Source organism: Pezoporus occidentalis, unplaced genomic scaffold (genome assembly GCF_034315485.1).
Source record: "Pezoporus occidentalis ecotype Australia unplaced genomic scaffold, CSIRO_AGI_Poc_V1 ctg35, whole genome shotgun sequence".
NCBI lineage: Eukaryota > Metazoa > Chordata > Aves > Psittaciformes > Psittacidae > Pezoporus > Pezoporus occidentalis.
This window is the reverse complement of record NW_026915483.1, coordinates 9,209,502-9,236,601: the sequence shown is the minus strand read 5'-3', so window position 1 is coordinate 9,236,601 and position 27,100 is coordinate 9,209,502. Positions and strand designations below refer to the sequence as shown.

Here is a 27,100-nt window from a genome sequence, read left to right as displayed (position 1 = left end):
GTGCTACAGCTGAATCTTTCTGCAGCTGTGAGCAAAACCTGCCCTGGGTTTAAACTGGGCTTGAATTCCTCAGTTGCCCTTTCCTATAGGATCAGACCCCTGTCACCACCTCTGGAGTTGATGGGTGAGTGCGGGGAGCAGAGGAGGGGGCACCCCTTTGTGCTGCACCGGCAAGCAGCTCTTGGGAGCGTGTGTTTTATGCACTTCTTTTGAATGCAGCTCAGCACAGCCCTAGGCTGGGAGGTGATCCCCTGCATCAGCATCCCGAGCTGGCAGGGCTCCCAGGACCTCAGACATGGCAAAAAGGATGTCCTCACCACACTCATCATTGGCCTCTAGCATGTCCAGGGCAGACACAGACCCCTTGGCACCAGCAGTGCTGGCAGCATCCTCCTCAGAGATGGGGCCCAAACTCTTAAAGCTTTGTTTAGAATATGAGTATCACACAGGTTTTGTGCTAGTCCTTCTCCCAGGGGTCAGTTATTGTGTCCTTTATGCTCTTATTGCTTATTGTCTTTTTTTGTCTCCTGATTTTCACCTTGGATTTTAAAAAACCCAAGCCAAAAGCAAGTACGCAACACACCTTTTTCCTTTGTACATGGGGAAGAGGAAAAAGCATAGTTCAAAAAGCAACATTTAGTCCATAGTAGGATAGGATGCTGGGAGTCTGTTCCTGCTTGTTTTCTTCACCTACACAAAGGATTCAGACTGGATATCTGGTGGCTTTGTGTTTCTCAGCCTTAATGAGAGGGGAAAAAATGGCTGCAGGACAGTGATCAATGTTTCAAGCCAGCTTTCAAACCTTTACCCAGCCTGCTGAAGGCGAGGGTTATTTTAGACCACCCTTTAATACTGACTGATATTGCATGAAGACTTTGCTTTAGAATACAAATCCCTTATTCTTTTTGCAATAAGACAGTCACCAGCTGTGATTGGGTAAGGGGGTGAGTGCTCCCACACGGGCTCCACTTCCCTTTCTTGTACCAGGTTAAATACACTGCATGTTTCCTGCTAACCCTTTGTAAGTTAAGATACAAACCTGTCACCGTTGCCTCTCAGCATGCCCCCCATGACAGAGGCGGTGGCCAGGCGAGCCCTCCTGTACTTCACGTCCTTGCGGTGCTGCTATGGGAACAGGGTGGCAGGGGAGCTGGTCTTCCAGTGCCTGCAGCAGCCAGGCACCTACTGAGTGGGTACCTCCAGAACCAGCATCTTGGGCAGCTCTTGGGAGGGGCTGGGATAACTTTCAGTCAAACAGTAGCATCAGGCCATGAGGAGCCATCCATTCATTAAATGAAACAGCTTCCATCCTACTTTAAATGTGAGCATACAAGTGATTTCCAAGGGAAGTCTACTTAAGAGCTGACATTCAGCTTTTATAGCTGAAAGGTCCATCCTCCTCTACAGTAAAGCATCACGTAGAAGCATTTTCCGACAGCCCAGCTTTGGCAATAGGGCACTTTCCTTACCTAAACTGCAGGAATCTACCCTGCAGCTTGGTATTTTGGGAAAAGGCAGAGTGACCTGTAAAGCCCCACATCCCAGCCGTTGTGAACATTTCGTTTCACAGAAAAAGTGGGCTTTGATTCCCTGGTTTCATTCCTCTATCTGAAGATAGTTATTGCAGGTTTGGTGCTTGCTGGCTCTGGGGTCGGTCCTGGTTTGAGGACTGGCTGTCCATGGGGTGACCCAACAAACCAAGCTGGTGGGTTCTGTGTTAGGCTTTGCTATGGGTCCTGCTTGGCCAGCTGGCCAGGGGTGTGCTGTTGTGCCCTATTCTGGGGCTTCTTGGGTGAGAAAATGCAAGAGCATTGAGGAACAGGTTGCTGGGAGTGCCCTATAATAGGCACTGTAGAGCAGATATTCCTTTGTGCCAGCGCTTGCTCCAGCTAGCTTTTTCTACACAAGTTAGAAAAATCCAGGAATGCTCCTGAGACCTGGCATTAGCGAATCACAGTTCACATTTAAATGCCTACTTTGTACAAGTTGGTTTTCTGGTCAGTGTGTGATTTTTCTCTTCTAGTATCGACTGAAGACATTCAGTGAGTCGAGGTTAAGCGAGTGGGTGTTTGAGCCCTTCACCAGTAAGTGATTACCCCAAATCCCACTGGAATAGCTCTTCTGAGATATGACCTATACATTGGAGCTGGGGTCTGTGGCAGTGCTCTTTGTCCAGGGCTCATGTAGCTCCTGGAGGTGACTTGATCCTGGTTTAACATGCATCAGGTGGATCTGCTCCCTTGTGGCTATTTGGACTCTGCAGCTCCCACAAAGCTGGGGCAAAATGCCTTTATAAGCCTAATTTGCTTCTCTCATTCTAGGGGAGGTTTTGTGGCATACCCTGGGAGCAGAGGCCCTTACTTCCCAGTAATTTCCTATCAAGTGCCACGTATAGGCAAAGATTGAGATGGACATCTGTGCGCAGTGAAGCTTTTTATGGGCCTGCTGAGGAGTGTGGGGGAGCCTCAGCCATGGATTTTGGGTAACAGCTAATCCCAGGTGCCTGTATTGCCTTGGGGGTTCTGCTGGGAGGGCTGGGGAGTGATGGGGACTGTCACGGTGGCAGGAGGATGCTCAGCACCTCAGGGTGCCGTGGACCATGTAGGGTCAGTACCTGGTGTGATGCTCACATGGGGATGCAGTCTGTGGGTCCTCAGCAGTGCCAGGAGCTGGCCAGCATCCATGCACCACCTCCAGCAAGATGGGTAAGATGCCATCCCCTCCTGCAGAGCCCGGAGCAGCTGCACCCCCCCCAGGGATGCCCCAAAGGACCTTTGGGATGGGGAGGTTGGGCATCCCCCACTCTTCCAGGGCAGGACATGGTGGTGCCAAATGCCCCGCTCAGCACTTGTCAGAGTGGGTCTTCCCTTCTTGTTAGCTGCTTGTCGAGCCCCTTCCCCATTGATGGCCTTGTGGGGCTGGGGGACCTTCCCCATGATACTCAGCTCCTCAGGCATCTTTTGCAGTTCTCATTTTCTTTGGGTTTTCCTCATTAAACACCAGTGAAAACAGTCAAGATCCCTTCTTCCTGGTGTTTTCTTCCTCTCGAACTTTGAGGACAAATCTTGCTGCAGCCTTTTTGAGAAACAGCAGTGGATAATCTTTCCTCTTTTGTTATTTTTTTTTTTCCAACGTTAGGAGAACATTAGTTTCCATGACAGATCCCATTTAGCTTTTGACAAGCTCTATAGCCAGACAATTTATTTTACTTTTTAAGTGAAATGATGAATAACAAAAAAAAGTACTTTCTTTTGCCAGCACTGCACAGATATTTGCCTTTGTTAAATAATTATTATTTATGACTCCTTTAATGGTCATACAGCACAATTTTATGATGTTGGATTCTTTCCAATTCGGGGCAGAATTTTATCACTGAATATAGATGCAGGAAGGGTGCCTGTGCATAATATGACATACCCAAAGTCCCCGGGAAGCTCTGTGCATGAATAATCTTCTGAGTTCAGGACTCAGATGCCATGGTCACGGCTGGTCCAAGTGCAGGGTGTGCCATGGGACAGGTCAGGTAAGGAGCTAGAAAACCTTCTGCCAGGCTGCATTTCCCATTCCTCTCAGCTCAGGTTCATTTGTAAAATCGCAACACATTCTGTCTTATTATGAGGGCTGGAAACATGGGGCAAATTCTGTTTTATTCCCCCTTTGCCACCCTGTATCCCAAAGTGGCTCATGTTCAAATCAAGCTTCCAGGTCCTGCAGTGGTGCTGAATGGGGCTGTCAAAACCCTGCCCAGGTAGCAAAGATGTCTTACCCTGTCCTCAATCAATAGCCTACATGTTATGATGGTGAGAAGGAGAATTTGCTTCTGCGCTGTTGAAATTGGGTCAGATCTTAGGCATGAGATAAGAAAAATGGTTTGCTGTCTTTCAGATGTGCTCATTTCTGTGTTTGGGGTTTCTGAATGAGAGAGGAGGCTTAACCCAGGGATGTGAGTGCAGCCATAAATCTTGCCTCCTGTCTTTATTTCTCCTTTTGCACAGATATTCCAAGGCAGCCAAAAGATGTATTGTTATTGCACAAATTTGCCACTTAAAGTTCATCTGATTAAATACAAATACTTAAAAGTATACTGCTAGCTAGGAGAATAAACAACATGTATAAAACCCCACATGTGTAAGAAAAAAAAGGCATTTCAACCAAACTGTGTCTAATTTGCATCACTAGTGAGTTTGACTGGAACACCTGATTGATCCAGGGTCACAGTTTATGAGCTATTTGGTACACTCTTCCTTTGCAATGTGTGTACTTGACATACACCTTCCTCTGCAATCTTAACTTAGCAATTATTTTGCTAATGCGCATAAAAGCTTTTGATTTATAAACCTGATGTGTTTCAATTTGAGCAGTCACTGCCTGTTTTAACTCTTTCATGTGCTTGTAGACAAGGTGTGTAACGTGCAAGGGATCCCGACACAGGCTAAAGCAGCAGAAGAGATGCCAGCTTTGCTCAGGCACAGGTCGCAAAAGGTACGAGGGGCTCCATGAGACATACTCTACATGCCTGTGTGCTTTTTCTACTTTCTACCATGAAGATCACCTACCAGATAAAGCAATACAGCAATAAATAATAAATACAGCAATAGCTTTATTCTCCATGGAAAATGGTTAGAAATGGACTTTCCCTGCTCTCATTTTTAAAAGAACTTTGATTTTAACATCTATGATTCTATTAGTCTATTATTATGGTGGTGTTCACGGCCAGGTTGAACAAAGCCTTGGGTGACATGGTTAGTGGGAGGTGTCCCTGTTCATGGCAGGGGGGTTGGAACTGGATGATTTTAAGGTCCTTTCCAACCCTAACTATTCTATGATTCATTCTGTGTGCTCTCTCAGCCCCAGTATTCAAGGACCAAGCTGGCATCCCAAACTTGTGAGAGCAGCTTTTAAGCCTTTGGAAAGTAATAATGTTTTGGCTTGCCTTTTTTTCCATCTATTTTGACCTTTCTGTTACAGGACTGTCACTTTTCCCTGCTCCTCTAGGAAACTGGAGGAAGCCTTGGGTTTTCCAATGAAAGCATGGGATGGGCCTGGATGGAACTGCAAACTCCAGTGCTGCTCTTAGGTCTGGTTCCTGCAGTGCCCGTTTGGGGTTTGGCAGGTTTCACAGCCTGTGCAGCCTGGGGAATTGTTACCACCCTCTCTTTTTACCAAACATGAAACAGGCTTTAGAATGTTCTTTAAGTGACAAAAAAAGAGAAGGTGCTGTTCTAAAGCCGTTTTGTTTATGTGGCTCCATTAAGTTTAAAATAACATAGGTGGTATTGTGCATATTCATGGCAGTCATTTTAAAGCATGAATCCACTGGGGCTAATGATGGCTTGAAGAGCCTTAATGAATCAGTTGTTAACTGCTGCTAATCTGTGCTGCACTGATGCAATCAAAATGCTCCATGCATAAGCATATGCCTCCTGCATCTGTTAGAAGCACATGCAGTGGCATCTTCCAAGTGACACTTGCCTTCCTACCGTTGTGTGGGGAAATTGTGATTATCCCTAATTAGATGTACAAATGCATTCTTTGACTAATTCCGCATTTACAAATAGATTTGAGGTTGGAATTAGTCATTTCTTTTTCCCAGCAAATATGTTGCATCCCATGAGTCACAGACCAGGGGGGATGTACGCGTGGTGCATGTGCTATTATTGACTTCTGTAGCTACTGAGCTATACAAACACTCTGAAATAAATCACTCCTGGGTCCACAGGACTCAAAATGGACAGTGTTTGCATCCTGTTTAAACCCCATTTTGTTGCATTCAAAGGTGCAATACCTGTTCTGGTTGGGGCAGCAAGACCTGTGTGACCTGTCAGGGAGAGAAAAAGCTGCAGCATTTCAAGCAGCTGGTGATAACCTGGTGAACAGCATGGGTTCAGAGCTGTTACTTTTATTCCTTATTCTACTACAAGGTTTGGGAGCTCAGCTGGGCTCCCTGAGGAGAAGCTGGGAGAGTATTGCCTTTGGTCAGGCAGAAACAAGGGCTTAGAGGGGCAGCTTTAGGCCTTAGTGATGGCAGCCTTGCCTGTGGGGCATGGTAGGGGCTGAAGCGGCTTCACAGAAGTGAAGGGTGTTCCAAGGGCACACAAGAACTCAGAAATGGAACTGAGCTTGGTACGAGCTGACGCAGCCCAGACTCAAAGCTGGGGCAATGTTCTAGGGCATTGGTGACCCAAGGCTGCTGGCTGTGGTGTTGCTCTGGCATTTCCCATTTGGGAGCTGTAGTGCCAGAGATAACAGATAGGGCTGAAAAAGATCTTAGTTTGTGAGGTTTAGCAAAAAGCCCGTTACCTGCCCTGCTGAGTGCTTCCTGAGTACTTTCCCATTTTGTACTAAATGTCTTCAATTTCCCTGCGTGAGCACCTTCGTTTTTCAAACACCATCTCTGTCCATCCTGGGAGATTGAAAATTGTCCCAGCCATGCCCACCTCACTGGTGGGACTCCTGGGGGGTGCACGGCCCTACAGCTACATGATCCCAGACAAGCACAGGTCTACCAGATGAGACCTCCAGCTCCTTTGGAGGCCATCGCCAGCTGCTATCCATGCCAGTGTCCTATGGGTAGTAGAGCAAGATGGTTCCCTGCAGTAGGAGCTGTGGCTTTGGAAAGGGAAGAAAAGACCTTGTCTGCCGCAAGGAGTTAATGGACGTAGGAGACACCAAAAGCTGTAGGGGAAGGTGATCACCATGAAGGTCTGATTTCAGGGTTATTTATGAGGAGTCATCCATGATTGTTGCATACACACAGTGATTAAGAAGCTAATGAGGGAGAGCACAAAGGTTGGGCAGGCATGACTGTTGTCCTTGGGAGCATTCAAGCATTAACTGGGCATTTAGAAAGAGCCTGGAGATAGCTCAGGGCCCTACAACCAGTCTCAGATTGGTTGTTTTCCCTTTCTCTTGCAGGAAGAGCAATGTCTTTGAATTTGTTTCTGAGCATCATCTGAACTTCCCAGGAGAGCTGCTCAGCAAAGTCAGTAGAGAGAGTATATGTAAAGATGAAAATCTGATGATGAATGCTACTCCCAGGCCAGAGGGGATCCCTTCTGAGTGGCTGTGAAAAAGGGGAATGTTCAATAGCTTCTCATGGTGACCAGCAGCTGCTATGGACACAGCAATGAGCCACTGCCCCTTGGTAGTGCAGAGCATCCTTAGTTTTCCCTGAGGAACTGAGAGTTGTTGGGTTTTCGGTCTGACAAAATGTGACCAACCAGTGCTGCAGCAGTTGGTGCTCAGTCGCCACAGGTTGCTTTTGGTGGCCATTGCCAGAGTAGCAGAACTCTCTCAGTAGTCATCTTCATCTCTCCAGTAATAGCAGGAGACATCCAATAGCACATCCATCCCTCGGGATTTTTCTGTTGCCCCTTGTGCATTTCCCACAGCTTGCACAGTACTGTCAGTGCTATTGGCTGCAGGCTTTGTAGGGAGACAGCATGGGACAGCAGCTCCTGCCCCCTGACAGAGCGCCTGCATGGCACTGCCATCAACAAGCAAACCAGGAGCTCATCTCCAAGGTAGGAGTCAGGATCCAGCACAGAGTTGCTGTTCTGGCCAGGGCTGCTCACTGGGCTGCTGTGGGTACCTGCAGTGCAGAGCCCTTAAGCAAGATGTCCATCAATGCTGACATCTCTTGTCCTCCAGCTCCTGTGGTACAGGGCTCCTGGAGGGAATCTGCCCCTATAAACCTGCAAAATTCTGGGGCAAAACAGTCCAAAACCGTCTGAAGCATGGTGTTCTCTCACAGCCAATGCCATTTCTGTACTGCTCAGTCCTCAGCCTGAGTTTCCTTTTTTAATGCAAATGCGAGTGAGTGAGGGTTTAACTGTGCCTTTTTATTATTTATTAGCTGTTTTTCAGTAACCTGTAGAAACTTTAGTCACGTACTAGGCCTGGGAGATAGGCAGCATCCAAGCACAAGCCAGCTCTCCCCCAGAGAGCTATTACTCAATGTCATGCATCTGTAGTGAAGACTTTGCATCTGGTGTTGCAGAATCCCTTTGGGTTTTGAATCATGCTTTAGAATCTGAGTCGCTCTCCAATGAATGCTTTAGATCTGAAGTCCTATGAGCATTAAAATCAGCGGGACTCTCACATAAACAGCTATCACTCCTGGCTATGCAAGAAGTAACTGCATTCGTAACTAGTTCTGCTTTGCCCCAAAAGCCCGGTAGGTCTGTAAAGTGCCCACATTCTGAGGGAAAACAAAGGCTTTAAAAAGCCTTTCAGGTTTAACAGTGCTGTGCTGCTGGAAGAAGGTGACAGCAAATCCTGATGGGGCACAGAGTCACCCAATGCCAGTTTTTAATCAAACCTGCCAGCTTAGGAACAGCAGCCTCTCCCCATGCTGTCCTGCTCTATGGACAGCATAAACCTCTGTCTGGAGAGGCCAGGCACTATTTTGGACACTTCTGCACTGCAAGGGTGGGATGGACATGCCTTTGTGACTCTGACCTTAGTGTTTATTCTACATATTGCCATTATTAGCCCAGATCTTCCATTGTAACAGGTGAAATGAATGTATTTCTCAAACAGGTCTCCCTTCTGCCCTGTTGGGTTTATTTCTTGCAGGTGTACCCCATCATTGACTTCCCTGGACCCGAGATCTCCCTGGCCTAGCAGTGAGTCATTGCAGAGCACAGAGCAGCATTGGCCACGTCCTCCTGCATCCTCCAGCAGGTAATGGGGAGCTGCTGGCATGTTCCCCTGCCTGCTGCACACCCTGCTAGCCATGGTGGATTAGAGGCTGGTTAAACACAATAAGATGTTGGGAATAGTCACTCATTTCCTTTCATTTAGAGGTGATCCTTAGCAAATGAAAAGGAAATTATAATTACCAAAGAGATCTTTGTTATCAAGTGAAATACCAGGGAAATAGTTTCTTTGAAATGCTTAGGAATTGAAGGATGTAGGTGACTGATGTTGTTCCTGTTCCTTTTACCTTTCCAAAGCCCTGGCAAACGTTATTTATTGCTGCTATTTTTATCTTAGAAGCTACTTTAGAACAAACATTAGGATTGCACTCCATCTGATTCTCGCTAGTGTGTCGTAATGTCTGCTGCTGCTATTATAAATATGATTGCAAATGCAAAAGTTTAGCTAGAACATACTGTCTTTTCACCCACAGGAAAGAGAAGGTTTCACATTAAAAATGCAAGTAAACTTCAAGACCAAAATAAACTTAAAGGGAGATGGTTTGATTTTCCATGTGGTCTGTCAAAACCAGCTCTTTGGCAAATTTCTGCCTTCCAACTTAATTCCAGCCTATAATTTCCACTTCTCAGCATCAAAGGCAGTTTGCTCACTAGGCTGCTGCATCCCAGCCAAAGCATCCCTTAACTGTATAGGCAAGCAGGTGCTGAAAACCTGCCCTGGCACATCCATGCACCACGTGGTATTTATGTTGATCCAGGCTGCCTTCTCCTGGCGCTTTCCTCATTGAATTTTTCACCCCCTCTGCCTGTGGTTGGCTGAAGTTGTTCTGCTTAACAATGAGCATCACTTAGAGCAATCTGGAGGAGGGTAAAATCTCCTCTTCTTTGCATGGCTGATGCTATTCTGGCTTCTTATGGTGTTGGCTGTGTGCTGGAGGTAAATATCAGGATCATAGATAACCTCTGGAGTTAGAGGGGCTGGAGCCCAGCAGACATTGAGCTTTATCTAAAACTGAGGCTTTGCACTTGTAATTGCAGCAGGAGGTGAGAGCCAGAGTGGGTCAGGAGACCTGAATGGCTGCTGAGCACCACAAGGAACGGAGCAAAGTAGGGCCCTCCATGAGGAGGCAAGGTGCCACCATAGCACTGCCTCCTGTGATTCAGCTGGGAATAATAATTACCACAGAAATGGAGATGAAAGCATCTTCCTTCCCCCTCAGACAGGAAGGGAGCAGAGCAGCAGAGGTTAAATATGCAGCAATTTTTGCTGCAGTAACACAACACGGTGCAGGCATCACTGGTGGAGGTGCCTAAAAATTGGGGCTTTTTTCTACACTACGTGTGTTGGTCTAAAGCAAGATACAGCACTTGCTCCAAAGTGCTTATTTAATTTGAAGTTTTCCTTTCCCAGAGTCAAACAATTGAGCTAATCTCCCTCACAGAAGTTCACTACTAGTATTCAGGGAAGCCTTACCTCTACTACATCTATGGGCTCCAGAACAAGGTGTATGCACTGGACTACCCTGAGAGGTGCTGCTGCAGCTGTGCCATCATCTGAGAGTTGGTGCTGGGAGAAAAGCATGATTCTGGCAGTGATTACCTAGTGAAACCCCTTCAGGGAGCAGGGATGCTCCAGGACCTTGCTCCCAGGCATGCTTGAGTGCAACATGCCTCTCCCTTCAAACCCCTTGTATCTCAGAGCTGGGGCCAGCTCCAGGACTCCTGCTGGGTGCATATCAGGCCTCTGGGTAAAGATTTCTCCCTTTGGATATTTTCCTTTCTCATTGCAATGCTGTATCATGAAGGTGATGGGTATCGACATTTTCAGTTCAGCTATGCAGTTTATGGCTGGTCCTTTCTTTGCCCATTTTATTTGTCCATTTTCCTGAGTTACTATATAATCTATAATGATGTATTTTTAAAAATCTATCCAATTAGCAAGTCAGACTTTAAAGGATTCCGTTTTTAAATACCCAGCATCTGAGGTTGTACCAATATGAAAATCATTGTCTAACAACAGGCTCCTACTGTTATGTGCTGTGTGTGATGCCCTTGGCAGCTGTGCCTGTGGGTTGGGGGCATGAGCTTTGCCCTGGGGCTACTCCTGGGCCTCATCCAGACAAGGGTCAGTGGCTCAAGTGCCTGCAGGTGGCAGTTCCGCCCTGTTCTCATTGTTTTCTCTATCACCAATCCGGCAATGTTTATCCCAGAAAAGCTTGCAGGAGAACTTTGGCTTGCTCTGGGTTTCAGGCTAATTTAATTTAAGTGCAAACACTAGTGTTTGCAGTGTAGAACTTGAGGAGAGGAAGCAAACAGACCCTACAAATTTCAGAAACGTGCAAGCAAACAGAAAGACACCAACATTCATATTTAAACACAAATCAAAAAACCCTCCTCTCCTCCCCGGTGACTTTTTTTTTTTTTTTTTTTTAAATTTTTACATAGTTCTTGTGCTGTCTGGGGCCTTACACAGGGGTTTTGCATGGGTGGTATGGGCAGCCCCCAACACTGCAGTGTCCAATGGGGGTGTGCTGGCTGCAGCCTGGTGCTCTTTGTCACTGGGGTGCCAGCGGGGTTTGTAGGTCATCACAGCAAAATCCAAATGGGAGAAACAGATCGAGGGGCTGGGAAACTTTGAAGACTTAGAGTGCCATACATCAGCTTGAATGGGGATTGTGAGGGGTGAGAGGAAAGAGAAAACAACTGGGAAAGGACATTTAGCATCTGACAAGTTTTAATCACGTGAGTTGAAAATTAACTTGTAAAGGAAGTGTGTTCTAATGCTATTTCTAAAATGAACAAACCGATCCTGTTCCTGCTAATCTGAGCTTTCTTGATTTTGTTGTGGGGGAGAGACACACGCAGCAGCTGCTGTCCTGGCACAGAGTGATGCTCCCCAGTGCCACCCTGCACAGAGCAATGCGCTCCTCCATCAGCCCCAGCACTGCTCTGCCGCAAAGGGAGTGCAGGCGCTAATAGCCTCCTTACTAAGCCATGCTGAAACATTTGGGGTTTTAATTGCTAATTCTGGACCGGCTCCTTACCTTTGCATGCCCATACAAGCATGCCCCAGAAGAGAAAAAAACACCACCTACATTTTTCCTAGCAAAACTTTGTTCAGTTGTAAAAATCCACAAGGATGTCACTTCTTTTTTTTTTTTGGCAAACCTTCACTTCAGAGCTTTGAGAGCACAAAGGAGGTGACAGCAGGTTTCCCTAGGCAGCACTGCAGGATGCACATGCAAAGTTGGTCCTTCCCATATGTGCTGTGTACTTACATATAGATATATATGCATTTTCTATAGCCAGGCTTAGTGGAGCAGCCCATGGGGGCACATTAATCAAGCAGCCTGCCTGCCTGGTAGTGACAGATTGCTTTCAGCAGGTTCATCTAATGCACTTTTAGCCTGGCTTTACTTGGGTTAAACAAGTCCCTGACCTGCTTAAGGCTGACAAATGACTGGATGAGCTTGATCCTGCAGCCCATCAGGCTGGGTGGCCTGTGCAGCACTGAGCAGCAAGCTCCAGTGCTGGGATCCCCTGGAAATAGCTGCAGGAACCATCACTATGGTCATGGAGAGCTCACACTGTCTACATGCAGGAACTTCACTGTAGTCTCTGCAACCACAGGCAGGGCTTAGTTTTGTCTTGTGTGAAAAACTAAGCCTGGGTGGGAGCTGAGCCCATTCAGCTTGAAGCTGGGCAACAAATCAGCAGGGAGACCTGAACTGCTGCGCATCAGCATAGAAATGGGTATGATTTGGTGCATACACAGAAGGTAAATTGTAGAGAACGACAACAACAGAGAGCACAGAAAGAGCTGGAGATGGCTTCCACAAGGCAGGGAGTTAGGGCTGGCTGGTGAGGAGGGAGGTGCAGGGGGGTTTCAGGCTCAGAGGCTGGGATGAGCAGAATCAGCAGCCAGGCTGAATCCCTGTGGGAGCATCAAGATGCAACTACCAGCCACTCTGCAGGTACAGTCGTGTCTTCTGTAGAGGGTACCTGAGGGAACCTTGCTGTTTGAGAAGACCACACAACACCATCCGGGCAAAAAGGGAAGGAAGAAGGGTGGCTTTCTTCCGAGCCACCAACAGGGAGGGACCAGACAGTTTGCACAAGCTTTAGAAGCAATCCAAATAGCCTAAATAATCATCAGGCTGGATTCCTTTTGGACTGAGCAGTTGCTAGTGGTTGTTCAGAAACAAATACAAACCCCTCTTCACTCTCATCGAGTCATTCTTGAAGCACGAGATAAAGTTTATCCTCTCTGCATCTGCTGCCAGGGCAAAGGCAAGAGGCATTCACCACGGGAGTGCTTGAGAGCTCTGGATTCTGCTAGATGCTCAAGCCTGCCTCTGTTCCCATGCTTGGAAATGCTGTGGCCACGCATCTTACCTGGGAATGGTGGGGTCGGGAGGGATAGTGGGAGCAGCCAGAGGGGGGCCATCAGCCCTTCCTGCACTCACTTGCTGGGCTGCAATCCCTGTGCTAAACCGTTACCCAGACAAGGCAGGACGAGCATCCCTGGATGAAGGCATGTGTGGGAACAAGGGACTGACACCAGAAGCCAGTGCCGGCTCCCTCTGTGACAGTTTTGGGGTGGGAGCCCTGCCATTCCTGGCGTGTTTTTAATAGAACTTCAACTATATTTAGATCAAAAATAAATACATACTTGGCCTGGATATACGTTTCAATGCCTGATGAATGAGTGGGACCTCTTCCACAGGAAACTATAAAATTCCTGGGGAGATGGCTGGCCTCTGCCAGGGCAAAGGGAAGCAGAGCTCTGCCCTCCTGCTCTGCCTGCCAGCCTGTGCTCCAGCGTCTGCACTAGCAGAGCACCCGGGTCATTGCTGTTATTAATAACTGCACTACTAATTTTATTATTAATGCTGCATGGGAACAAGGCAAGAAACGTGATGATGTTCAAATCCTTATCCCGTGCTTTAAAGAAAGCAAAGCTTTGTAAGGTGCTGCTGTGTGAGAGCAGAGGCACCCTGGGTTGGCTTGACTGTCAGAGATGCTCTTTAGGGATGGCAGATGAGCATGGCTATTTTCATAGAATCATTGAATGGTTTGGGTTGGAAGGGAAGTTTTCTGCCATCTCCTCCTCTCATGCTCCCCAGCACCATAACTAGGGATGCTTGGGGGCCTTGCCTAGCTCCTTAATTTCTCTTTATGGACTTGCTGCCTAGGGAGTCATCCAGCATCCTCCTGGGCACCCGCACCCTGTGTGCCTGTGCAGCTGCCTGGAGTTACAGACACCACAAAGGCAGGCTGCAGCTCGAGCACAACTGTGTGTTTGCTTAAATTGGCTGTTACTTTGGTTGCTGCAGCATGTGTCTGATTAACTTGTTAGTGGATGCCCTGTCTGTGACTAAAAGAGCAAACTCTGCCAGGTGAGTCTAAATTTTCCCACTGCCCCCCTCCATAGCCCCTGGGTCTTTAAGGGTTTATAAAACAAGTTCAGTCCTTTGACAAAACAGCCCCCAAGTGCAATTTCATGCAATAAACATGATAAATTGTTCACAGGGGCTGTGCTTTCAGCTCGTGATCTCCTGTTCTTGGTGTCAGGGAAGTGCAGCATCACCAAAGACAGGAGGAGAATGGATTCCTGGTGGGTTTGGTTGGGCTCCCTGTGCTGACTCACTCCCTGCAGTCCCCTTCCACAGCTCTGTCCTCCTCCAGGGTCCTGAGCTCACTGGGATAGCTCAAACACCTCCTCCAGACCAGAGGGATGCACCAAAGCCACCCGTAGGGCCACCAGTGCCTGCTTCAATCCCAGGAGCTGCAGGCAGCAGCGTGGGACAGGGGGGGAAGGAGCTTCCCCCCTTCCTCAACTCAGTTTAGCCTCATCATGTGTTTTTGCTTCTAGCACCCATAAAATAATGTTTCCTCCATCTGCTAGGGCAGGTTCATCTCTTTACATTGAGAAAACAAAGGCATACTGAAGAAACTGTTCCAAAACCAGTATCTGCCCAGGGAAAAAAGAAATTCTCACAGCATTGATCTGTCCATCTGTCTTAGCACTGAGGTTCTTCACAGATTGACCTCCTGACACAGCCTGCCTTTGTGGAGAAAACTGCTCTGAATCAGGCTGCTTTTTCCTCTCATCTTTCCAGGTCCTGGTGGGTTTACTTCCAGTGTCTGAGGCTGCGCAGGGCTCCCGAGCTCTCAACATGGCCATTTCATATCTGTGTTTTGCGCTTGCTAATCACCAGTCAAACTCCCATTTTAGGGCATATTTTCACTGAATTGCTGCCTTATTTGGCCTTTTCCTCTCTGCGATTCCGGTGACATCACCCACCAAGCAGTCAATTCAAACCGCTATCACCCTGTGAATCCCTGTGCTGCAGAGCAAGGAGCCATGGGGCCGGGGGGGTTGTGGGGGCCACAGGGCCAGTGTCCCTTCCTGGCAGGGACCTGGGGACAGTGGGGCCATGAGCCTGAAATATAGGCTGGGCAGTGCTGGGATCTGTGTTTGAAGGGAGCTTTAAACCTTCCTTTGCAGCACAGAAACTGGGATGCACTGGGGCTTTGCTGTGCCACATCTTGCCCAGTGAAAAACCTACCTCCAACCACCTGCTGAGTCCTCTCTTACACGTATCTCCATCGTACACGGTGTGTTACAGAGCACACAGGGAGACGTGGGTGCCACCTAAGTACCCAGCTGTCCGCAGCAGTGCCTGGTGATGGTGAGGCAGCTCCCACTTTGCTGGCTGCAGCGAGCTGGGTTTTTTCCATGTCAGTAGTTTTCCTCTCTCTGCCCTCTCTGCAGCTCTGGCTGATCTGGCAGTGATTTTTACTGGTGATAAAACCAGGTAAATTGGTGGCAGCTCTGCAGTAAATTAGACATGCTATTTCCTCCGCTACAAGCCAGACATCTTTTGCCCTTAGAATAACAATAAACCAGCTTCACAGCTTACGTGAAGGTCTCGTTCTAAGCCATGCTCCCCCCAAACTCTGCTATTCACTGAATAACCCACACAAAGATCACACACTGGAGTTTTCTTTCTCTGCCCATCTCACAAAGCATCAGAGCCCGTGATTGCTCAGCAGCTGGTTCTTGCCTGGCAGCTCTGGCTGGAAGAAGAGCACCAGTCCTGATGAATGTGAGATGACAAGACCAGTGTCTTCACTGTCTGTTATTTACCCCAGGGAAAGAGGAATTCTCCTGCTGGGACAGGTTAAGGATCTGCTTCCCAAAGTACTTCCATCACACGTTTGCAGACACTCGGGCTGCCCTCCATGCCAGTGCTCCAAGCCCTATGCCCTGGCAGACCCAACAACATGCCAGGGTGGCTGTGTGCCCAGCACACAGGGTATGGCATGGGAGAATGCCATGGTTTAAGCTGGCTTTATTTCCCTGGGACAACCAGCTTTATTTCCGTAATCCAGAACTTTCTTATTGCCATGTCAGAAATTCACAACCCAGCTCTATAAATCTCCCATTGGCTGAAACACTGCTATAAAAATGTCCTGTGCCAAGAGCTAATTAGAAATAAAAAGAAGATTAATTTTGGAAAACCTGAGATGAAGTGGGATATTTCTGGGTTAGGGATATTTCCTGATTGCATAAACCCAAACAAAACAAAACTCGCATATTAATGACTCCTAAGAGATAAACCAATTTATTTTGCTACATTTAAGAATTAATCTGAGTCATTTTATTACAAGAAGGGGTTTTGCCAGCTCGTGCTGCCAATATTTCTGGCAATAAAATGGCTGAGGCCTGTTTAGTGTGGGATATCCATTGCCACTGGCTGGGACTGGGCGGCCAGGACCATGGTCATTCAGTGACAGTCGCTTATGGATGCTCACTGCTGCCTTGGGAAACCCTGTATTTAGTGCCATGTACCTTGTGGGTGTTGAAACGGCTCAGTAAGGCATCCCAGGAGGAAAGGGAGCAGGATAACCTTGAGGTCAGCTTTCAGGTGGGGATGCAGGAGCTGATGGAGGTCCCAGTTGGGGGATGCTCTTCCGGATGTCCCTCCACGTCCCTGTCAACAGAACAGAAACAGGACTCCCCAGGGACACAACAAAGACTATAAAGCACATTTTCCAGCGTAAGCTGCTCTGTTATAACAAGAACCTAGAGAGTGGAAAAGCATTAAAAAGCCTTCGTATTTGAGGCAATATTCATGAAACAGCAGCAAGAATTGTGGTAATCCCTTTGGTAACTCCATGGATGTTGGAGCTCTTTTGACTTGTTGCATCTATTTTTAACATGGAACAGCTCAGATGATGAAGACATCAGCTAGCCATGCTCACACTGCTTTATGACAAACACGGGAAGGAAAAAAGCCCTTAAAGCTAATTCAGGGGTCAAATACTCAGTGTCTACCCATGCTGTAAGCAGGCACGTGCAGGGCAGAGTAGCACCAGTGTCATATCCGCTACTGCAAACTGCTTATAATATGGTTTCCCTGAGCAGGGTACTGAACATGGGGCTCTGCTTAGGAAACAAATACACAGAGCCCCATGGCTGTGCAGTTCAAGACCTTGTAGCACAATCTGAGTGGTAGGTTTGCAGTTCCTGGGGACTGCTGGTGATCTGATGCTGGCAGGTCTTTCTGGCTGGGAGGGCAGAAGCATTCTCTGCAGAGACCCCAAGATCATAAGGCTTTCTTCACCTTGCCAGCAAAATCAGAGGAAAGGATCAGCAAGACCATTTATATGGTATAAGGAAAACACCAATTAGACACATTCTGTAACCCACTGAAATGCAGCATTATCGGCCTTTGTTTTTTTCTCTTTCTTTGCCTACGTTACTCCGCTCCCCCCGATAGGTGACATGTTTATGTGCCTCAGCTGCAGTTGGGAGCTTGTACAGTCTTATCACTGTCAAAGCACAGACTAGCAGAGAAGAGATTTTATCTTTTGCTCTCTGTTATTTTTGCTCCTTCAGGGCTGCCCTTGCAATAGAAAAGTAATTAGTAATTGGGCAGCAGCTCAAAAGAGGTTTTGTGCTCCTCTGTGCAGCTCCTCGCTTTCCCAGCCAAGCAAGTGTTTCTCTTTATTTTGTATAGTTCTTGGGTTCAAAATGACTATGAATTAGCTACAAGGCTCGCTATCATAAAAGAGTATGTTTTTAAGGACAAGAAAATACATTAATTGGTTCAGGCACTAAGAACATATGAAATAAATTGAAATTCATTTTGGGATTAAGGAGGAAAATCTAGGTAGGTTCCAAGACAAATTTGAGCAAATATGATAGCTTCAGTTCATTGAAGTGTTTCAATTGAGTTTTTTCTCTTAAACGTTTGAAACGTGTTTTCCCGGAATTGGGATCTTTCACAGAGAGCTGTGATTTGGGCTCACACATTTCACTTTATATCTGATACTTCAAAACTAACTGGAATTTTGCATCCAGCTGCAGTTAAAAGCAGTGCCAGGATACGTAGATTACTGTCAGTGTTGTATTTTCACAGGGGTTTTCTGCTCCTCTCCCTTTCCAGTCCTCCACTGGCTCTTTCCCAGCTGAGCAGCGCTGTGGCAGTGCTGATGGGATGCAGCCTGTGGCTCCTGGGAGGGGGGATGCTGCAGGGCTGGGGCACCCTATGTGCTGCTTCTGCCAGGCTGAGGCAGCTCTTGGGGTGCACACAAGTGTTTGAACTGCTCAGACCACCACGCCTTTGATCCAGCAACCATGGCTCCAGTTTCTTTGCTTCTGTTTGTTTTGAATTCATAGGAAAATAATAGCACCCAGATGTCCTGAGCGTAGAGAGCAGCACTCACCCTACAGTGGGTGCCAAGAGCATTGCTGTAGCTGTTTCATTGGCCCTCTGCTCTCACCTCAGCTCCTACCCCAGAGCTGGATAATTTCAATGATGTTTTCACTGCAGCTTTCAGACGTGGCTTTTGTGCTGGCTGTTACCTGGGAAAGATTGATGAGATGTATGAAATAATAATAAAGATTTCTATTTTATTCTAAGCCACTTGGAGGAAAAGAGCTCCTCTCTGCATTAAAACAAATAGAACAAAGGAAACACTGGGATCATGGGCATCCTCAGAGGGACATGGTGTAACAGCACTCTCGCAGAGATAGTGCAGAATGAAGAACCTGGCTCTGGAGCAGGCCTCAGCAGGCTGAATATTCTGGTTTATGCAGCAAACCATAAACAAATATAATCATCATCACTATTACAAACATAATCATCATCACATTCTCTATGCAGACATCGAAAACCGCGGCAAAAAATTGAGAAAGCTGAAATCCAGCTGGAAGTTACCCGAAGCCCTGGAACTGCTGTTAATGGTGGTGCAGTCGCAGGGCTGTTACTTATGGAGAGCGTAAGACAGCAACAGCACACCCTTCTGCTTGAACCAGACTTGGAGTATAAGTTGCAAAAAAAAGTGACGTCTGAGGAAATGTGGTGCAACCTGGACCCCACTGATGGTACCCATGAACTCAGCAGCAATGAGTGGGGCACCACAGCCTCCAAAAGCTCCACTGTAGCCAAACACAGCCCCCTGCATGATGTCCTTTCCCACCACTGTCCCCACCATTCTTTCTGGGCTTTTTGTGATAACCACTCAATGCACATCTCTTCCTCCTAGTTCTTACCATGCCAATACTAGCTGCCTATCATCCATGAGGGAATGGCTGGCCTCTGTGTGTATACTTAGAATTATCTTTGCATGCAAATACAGATGTGAGCTATGAGGCAAGGGCAAGGCTTAAATTAATATCAGTGTTTCAGCAGCACAAAAGAAAGCAGAAGCATTGTTGCACTGCCTTGCAGGAAAAAGCGTTGATGTGCGAACATCAAGCGCAACCCTAAACTTCCAGTGAAGGACAGGAGGAGATGAGAGGACACTGATTAGATCTTCCAGCATCACCTGCAACAGGGAGATCAGTGTGAAAGCAGACCAGTCCCTGCTGTCTTACTCCTCTATGGGGTCCACAGGTGACCTGGCACCGCTGTTGTTAGAAAGCCCGCCTGCAGAGCCTGGGGCAGTGAGGACACCAAAAGTGCCAGTAGTGCTGGAGGTTTCTGGGATTCGGGCAGAAGCCCCCAGAAAGGCTATTTGCAGCTGTCTGGTGTGAATCTTTGCTAGCAGCAGCCAAAACAGGCAGCAGACCAAGTCCTGTGCTCTACGGGGCTGGTGTTCCTGCACAGATGCTGCATGTTCCGCTTTCTGACGGCTGGGAACGGGCTCCGTGAGCAAGCTGCAGGCTCTGTAGGGACTGTGGTTAGTGTTTAATACCAAGAGGCTGGTTGCCTGAGGCCATAGACAGCCCTTTGAAGATGTATTTTGTCAGAGGCCCAAAGCGATGCAATGGCTTCCTGTTACAACCAAATGCATCTGGTTTGGGTTTTCGGATTTATCCCTTGATCCCTGCCATCAGCAGCTGGTGCTTTGCCAACCCATTGTTTCTCAGTTGGAAACAGATGGCATGGGCTAAAAATCTGACTGCAGTCAAAACCAGCCCAAGGTATTCCGTGTCAGCCTGTCGGCCAGATGCAGTTTTAGAGACCAGCCCTTGTGCCACATGAGAGCTCTGTCCCCTGCAGTGGTGGTGGTGGGTCTGTGGACCTGGGGATACAGCACACAACAGACATGCTCAGGACCCATCCCCAGCCCTGGTCTGAGCTCGCGTTCCTGGGGCAGACAGGCACCCCATGTTTGAAATCCATGAACCCATTCATTTCCATGTTAGAACTGATTTGCCGGATCCTGATTCACCTCTGCCTGGGGTTTTTCTGCAAACTAAGTGAAATCAAGAACAAAAGGTGATCCAAGAAGTTAACTCTGATGAAAAGCTTACTTCTTCTTGGAAGAAGGTAAATAGATTCTCACTTTCATGGCAGCCTTTCTAAGTCAGATTTTTGGGAACTAAGAACCATAAAGAAAAACTATGTCAGGGAAGACACATTTATCTTCATACAACATTGGTTGTATGACCATCAAAATTGATCAAAACTTAGCATTAGAGTTTTGCAGGAGCTACTGATGTTTTAAAATGTGCCCTGATCTAAAAGAAAAAACAGACAGACAGCCTTTTTCCCAGGCATTTGTAGGAAAACCCTTGAATAATCCTGGCTTGCTTTAGTGAAAGATCCTGGAGATCCTGGGGCAATTTTTCTGGTGCTGTAAATAGATATTTTTCCCTTAATCCTCTGATCTTCGCCATGAAGAGTGCTGTCTACAGTCTCCATCTCGCCAGCACTTGTGCTTGCAGCAGCCCTGACTCTTTCTCCAGGCTGTTATTCAGCCTTCAAAACCTGATGCCAAAATTCTTCTCTCCAGGCAGAGTGGGCCAGGTTTTCCCTGCTGCTACTCAACTGGCTGCAGCGAGTTTCCATGGGGGAATGTGACCCGATGAGTTTAATCACAGGGTACTTTCATGCTCTTCTGAAGCATAGATGGAAGTCACATGAGGGACTATGGACTGGGACATGACAACCAGAAATCCAAACGCCATGCCCTGCTGAAGTGTTTAAAGCCAGACCAAGAAAACAAGAATAATATAAAAGGAAAGAAAGGTTTCCTCTTGAAGATCTAAGAGCAGGCTGCAGCCTTGGATAGATCAATTGCATTGAAACTGCCCACAGGGTGTGAAAGAGAAAAGGGCAGGATTTCTGGTAAAGGTAAAACAAAACAAAACAAAACGGGGCCAAGGATGCCGTCAGCTGCACCCTGCTCCTTCCTATGGGAAAAAGTGACACTGGCCTTATTTTCATAGGTACCAAAAGGTGCTCCTCTTGGAGAGCAGCTTTACTTCCTACCCAAGTCAATATCTGTGTCATGGTATTATGGGCTGGGCATTTCAGACTCCAACCAGCAACAAAGGGCAGTGTCTGTATGGGAAGGCTGCAGACAGCTGAGCACTAACTCCATCCCAGCCAGCCCCCGCACACTGGAGAACAGGAGAGAGTGGTGTGGTGAGAGCTGGTGCCGTTTGCATGTCCCTGGCTGATGTGTGGGTCCACGTGGCATTTATTGTGGTTAGTGGAAAGCATGCGCCATATGTTGAACTTTTATGGTTTAAATATCATGCCCGACAGTCATGTAAATTCTTGTATATCCTAAACAAAGCAGAAGATGCAGTTTCTTTGCTGGTTACTTTCAACTGTAAACACTGGGGGTTGATTTGTCTGACTTTTGTCCTTTTTGGGAAAAAAAAAAATGTCTTGAAGGATAGGGCATTTGTAACTTTTTCAGTCTGTTTGTACTAAAAAAAAATCACAGGGCTCTTCTTTTGGCTGGTGTGCCTCAATGAGCACATCTCTGGCATGTTAAGGAGGGCAATGTGGGTGCCGGGCAGAACAGCTGGAGCTAAGGCAGCTTCCAGAACCACCAGGAACTCCTTGAGGTGGCCTCTCCTCAGGGGTTTATTTCCCGTAGTGTGGGTTATTCCCTCTTTATTGTGGTGCTTTTGGGACTTGACAAGTTTTATCAAGTGTTGGCTTTTCCCCAGGCCAACTTGCGCTGAAGCAGCAGGATAGCAAAGAGTGATGGAGAGGTCTTGATGTCCCTTTCTTTTAACCCAACATGATGTATTGAAACAAAGCCTCACCCCAGAGCTGTGCACATGGCAGCAATCCAGGGCAGTGGTTTGGTCAGCTAGCACCCAGGGAAGAGCTCTGCCACAGCCCCAGGCACAAGCTCATCAGCTCTTGGAGCTGGAGGACACCCATGAGGCAGTGGTTTTAGATGAGCCACACTGAAAACTCTCAGAGACATCATCTTGTAAAGGCATCTGGGCTTTTCTTCCTTGCTTGCTTCAAGTCTTCTCACTTGTATAGTTTATGGCCATGGCCAGCTTTTAAAGAGGTGCCTTAGAGATCTAACATCTGGTGACGGAAGGTGGCGTTCTGGATGCTGATATGTCATGGTAACACTTCCACATCCTTTGGGCAGTGTTAATATTTGGACAGTGTTAAAATACAGCCGGTGTTTCTTAGTTTAGATTAATGCCCTGGCTGTGCCCCAGCCCTTGCCAACCTGCGAGACACTGCCTGGATTTCCTCCCAGTCCCCCAACAGCACAGGGCTTAGGGCTTGACATTGGCACTTGGTATTTAAACAAAATACACATTAATATCTGTGGAAGTAATGCCTGAGTAATAGCTCAGGAACAGACACGATTAAATGCTGTGGAGAAAAACAATTAAGCTGATCAACCAAAATATTAGGAAAGCAGCTCTGCAAATACCGTTTTTGCCTCTCTCAAAAACAGAGAAGGAGCCTGAGGTGGGTGGGAGCTGTGCTCTGAATATTCATGGGGTATTACGGGTCCTCCGCAGCGTTCGTTTGCACAGGGGATAAGGAGAGCCACCAACTGTTAACCTTTGTAATATAGTCTTTCATTTCCCCCATTAGTACACTAGGGAAAAAGCTCAGAGTGGCAGTCATGGTGTATTAGCCCTCATAATGGCAGTGTGAAATCAGTCTGAGCTCCCTTGTTTGCCTGGATCTGAGCCTGGGTGGGGAAGAGGGGGATTTTCTCATAGCCCAAGAGCACTGGCAGCTCCACAGGGGCAGAGGGAAGCACGAACCTGGGCTGAGGGACTGCTGGACACTGACAGGCAGTGTTCCCATGGGATGAATGCTCTGACCTTTCCTCCTGAGAGAGCCAGAGGTGAACACAACAGCTCTGCTTGCTGACCAGCCTTGAAGGTCCTGCTTGCGTCATGTTTGTTTTGAGTTTATCATCTAGTCATGATTAAACTCTGTCATTTAAAAATCAGATGCAAAGAGCTGCTGACTGACCCCGGAGGCACTCAGGGGGATGGGCATGCTTTTGCCTTTACACTGTCAGAGGCAGGCAAATAAACTCTGGTGCAAAACTTGGAGCTGGTTTGGATTAGGTAGACTGCCCAAGAAGGTTTATTTTTCTCACCAGGCCCTTGTATTCCAGCACACCCAGGCTCTCCTGCCTGTCTCTTCATTTTGGGGCAAGTCTCCCGTTCTCCATTATTTGCAGATTCTTCTTTGGGTCCGGTGACCGGTGAGTGCTATGTGCCATGTGATAGATGCCAGCACTATGTAGGATGGTGCTACAGAAAGCAAGTAATTCCTTTCCAAAGCAAAACTTCAAACTGCAACGTCATTTTGCTTCAAAGGATGAAAACTGAAGCCACCAAGTAGTGCAGATCTGGATTTACTCATGGTGTGTAAAGTGGGAATGTGGGAAGGTATATATTCTCTGGAAGATCTAAAGTATAAGCAGGTATGTAGAAACAGAACAGTCTCTTGTAGCTCACTATGAACATACTCCGACTGCAACGGGGATGACTCAAGGCTGTCACTGGTTTGCACATCCCCCCTCCCTGATACTCCTGGTCTCCTTGGTAGGTGCTGGCAGCAGTCAGGATGGAGTCAGGAAGTGCTTACACTGCCCATAGCCACCCGCTGCAAGGCTGCAGGTCCTGTCCCCATTCCCGAGCTGCCTCCACCCTCACCCGTGCTCGCTGCTGGCACTCACCCGGGAGGTGCGGTTTGGCACCACGGGGCATGGAAACACCCATGGAAAAAGCAGCCCGAGAGCAGCATGGCTCTGTCTGTCCCGTGGCCCAGCTTGTACAACAGCCATCTGTTTGCTGGCCTCTGTGCTGGGAGGAAGCACTGGTGAATTAAAGGCTGAGGAACAAAACGCTTCATTTTGGTTTGTGGCATAAGCACGTGTGCAAGGGCAGCAGGAAGCATGTTGAGGGCTTGGTTTGGCTTCCTCCCCGCCAAGAAAAGTAAGATGTAACTCCAGCATCTTGCCCATTTAAGGCCACGCAGACACCTTGCATGGTTAGAGACAAACTGGCTCTTAGAACGTTCCTGACCACAGCCCAGCTCCGTGAGGAAAACACAACCCAAAAATGGAGTCCCTGTGCCTACTGACTGCTGGGATGCTGCCCATCGCTGGGAGACACGGGGAGGAAGAGCATCTCAGTGCTGCCAGGGGTCACACAGCCGGGATGGGGCCATGCACAGCCCTTCCCATGCACTAATACACTGGAGAGCAGCCTGGACCTGACGGCTGGGTCTCCACTATGGGAAATCACCTCACCCCCTGTGCAGGGGAGGGAAGGCTCCGTGCCCATGGGATGCTGTGGAGGTGATGTCCCTGGGTGTGGGGCAGCCATGTGGCATGTGCCTGGCTAAGACTGAACAAACCCTGTTTGTCATCACTGGGCTCGCAAGCCTGGTTGATAGGAATGCAATGCTTGCTGGAGCGATTATCATTTTTCCATCCTAACCTGCCCCTTCTTGTTTTTCCTTGAGTTTCTCATCACATGGTTTAAGACTTCTTTTATTAGCATGGGAGCCACAGTGGTGTACCTGTAGAGGGATGAGCATGACAGACTCGGCCATAAACTCAGATAAGTACGCATTAGTCATCAAGAAGCCCAGGAACACAAAGGAACTTCATTAAAGCAGAGCTCTAGTGCAGACACGAGGAAACCACTGTACACACACTATTTATAAACTGGCTGATGGTGTTTGCAGAGGGATCCCCTTGAACCACCACTCCTTTTTGTTGTTTGTTCTCCATTCTAGGCAGGCCAGCACTCCTCCTCTTCCCTAGCACAGAAGCACTACTGAAGCTGTTTGGCATGACTCCACTCTTTTCCAGCCACAGGAAGGTCCATCCCAACATTGGACACAGTCAATATATCAAGAGTAGTTAATTAAAGGCAACTTGTTATTAATTTGGAGATTCCCAGATTATGTGATTGTTTAGTCCCTGTAAAGTTTACAGAAAGGAAGAATTGCTGCAACAAGTTTTCCTTGGATGTGAAAGATTACCTTTATTTTCTGAGTAAATTCAGAGCTGTAAAACCAGAAGGCTGGTGCCTTCCAGTTGAATGGCTTTTGAGTCCCATTTCACTAAAAGGGTTGTTTTTCAAGCCTTGTCAATCTAAGGAAATTTATTTAGGCAGTCTCAAGGGAAGGTCTTGGCCAAGTATTAATAGGTCTCTTTTATAAAAGGGACCTTTATTCGCTGGTCTTTAAGTTGGCCTGTGTCTCATTTGGCTTTTAAAGTTCAGGTGCAGAGAAAATGTCTCTCTTTGACAGTTTCCATGCTTCAGCACCGTCACAGGACTCCGAAGGAATTTGCTAAGCTCATAATGAAACATCTGGCTCAACAATAATACAGCTGTGCACAGCTCCTTCTCATGCCAGTGGTGAGGTGCTGTAGCCCTTGCCACCATGGACATCTCAACTAATGTATGTGGCTTAGTGCAGCCTGGAAGTGGGCAGTATGCTGGGTGATTCACATGCTTTCTTACCCCAGACCTGTTGTATCTTGCCAGCTAAGGTGCATCAGGACAGAAACTGCTCATGGAAAATCCCTTTTCCCCCTCTGGATGGTAGATGGAGCTAAAGAATGGGCAGTTGGAACCCCAGGGGACCGAGCATGCTTGTTGCGTTTGGGACGTGCAGACCTGGACTCGCCACGTGGATGTTTTGCCCCTTGCCACCCCACGGCCACCTTCCCAAAGCTCTCACCAACACAGGCTACTCGTTTTGAACCTAGCAGCGAGGAATGGGCAGAGGGTACCCAGGTGATTCAGTGGGACAATTTCTAGCAAAGGCTGTAGAAAAGCAGTGGGAGAATTATCCTTGTCAAGCAAGTGGAGCAATGAAACATGTTAGCAAGGCCACAGCTCAGCCTCACATCAGCAACCACAGCTGGGTGCGCTGCACTTCCTTGCTCAGTGGGGTTCCCTGTCTGCAAGACGCTTTGAGCCGACACATGGAAGTTGCTTAAACAAGTACAAGTGGTTATCTGAACACTATTAGGCATGATTTGTTCAGAAGGCACTTTGCAGCCTTGTTCCTTTCAGTTTTCCTTTATTAGCAATACAACACAGTACACGGATACGCAAAGTCATAGATCAGGTATTCCAGCAGATGTGCAAGGCAGGATGGGATTAGCACCATCTGATGAACACTGTGCCATGGGGCTGCTGGAGACCCTTGCCTGCGTCAACTCTTGAAATAGGGCAACACCACATAAAAACCTCATTGTGGAGACGTTTACATTTGGTGATTTGGCTGAAGAAGTGTAGTTAAAATGTAAATAAAAGCTCAAATGAGATTTATGTAGGCATAATTAACCTCACTTTTTCTACAATAACACTTAGCCATATGAACTTTATTTAGCTTGCTCCTAAAGCAGCAGCTGTTGCAAGCCTGTGGAAGAGCGTTTCCACTGAAACACACCAGCACTTCATGAGGACTTGTTTTTTCACCTCTTAGCTCTTCTCTCAGAGGCTTTTAAGCAAGTTTTATTGTAGTGTTTATATAGCCACCTCACTCTGCCTGTGGTTTATGTTTTTCTCACCTGAAGCCACTGAATTTTGAGTTTATCAACAGGTATCTGAAATTACATTCTTTTAAGAATAGAATGAATTAATAAAAGTGTTTAAAAGTTTCTGTTTAAGTCAATTGTCCTCCATTCAAGTATCAAATTCTTATTGAATTATACTC

The 27,100-nt window shown here is 47.4% G+C and overlaps 1 protein-coding gene across 1 annotated transcript; it reads left to right on the top strand.

Annotated features, from left to right (window-relative positions):
• Positions 1-445: 445 nt before the first annotated feature.
• Positions 446-10,316, top strand: SSUH2 (ssu-2 homolog). Its single transcript, XM_062630193.1, is given in 8 exon segments — positions 446-1,189; positions 2,024-2,084; positions 3,465-3,523; positions 4,397-4,482; positions 5,777-5,869; positions 6,916-7,027; positions 8,578-8,685; positions 10,072-10,316. Coding segments are annotated over 8 exon segments (795 nt in total). The 5' UTR covers positions 446-1,060; the 3' UTR covers positions 10,219-10,316.
• The last annotated feature ends 16,784 nt before the right edge of the window (positions 10,317-27,100 follow it).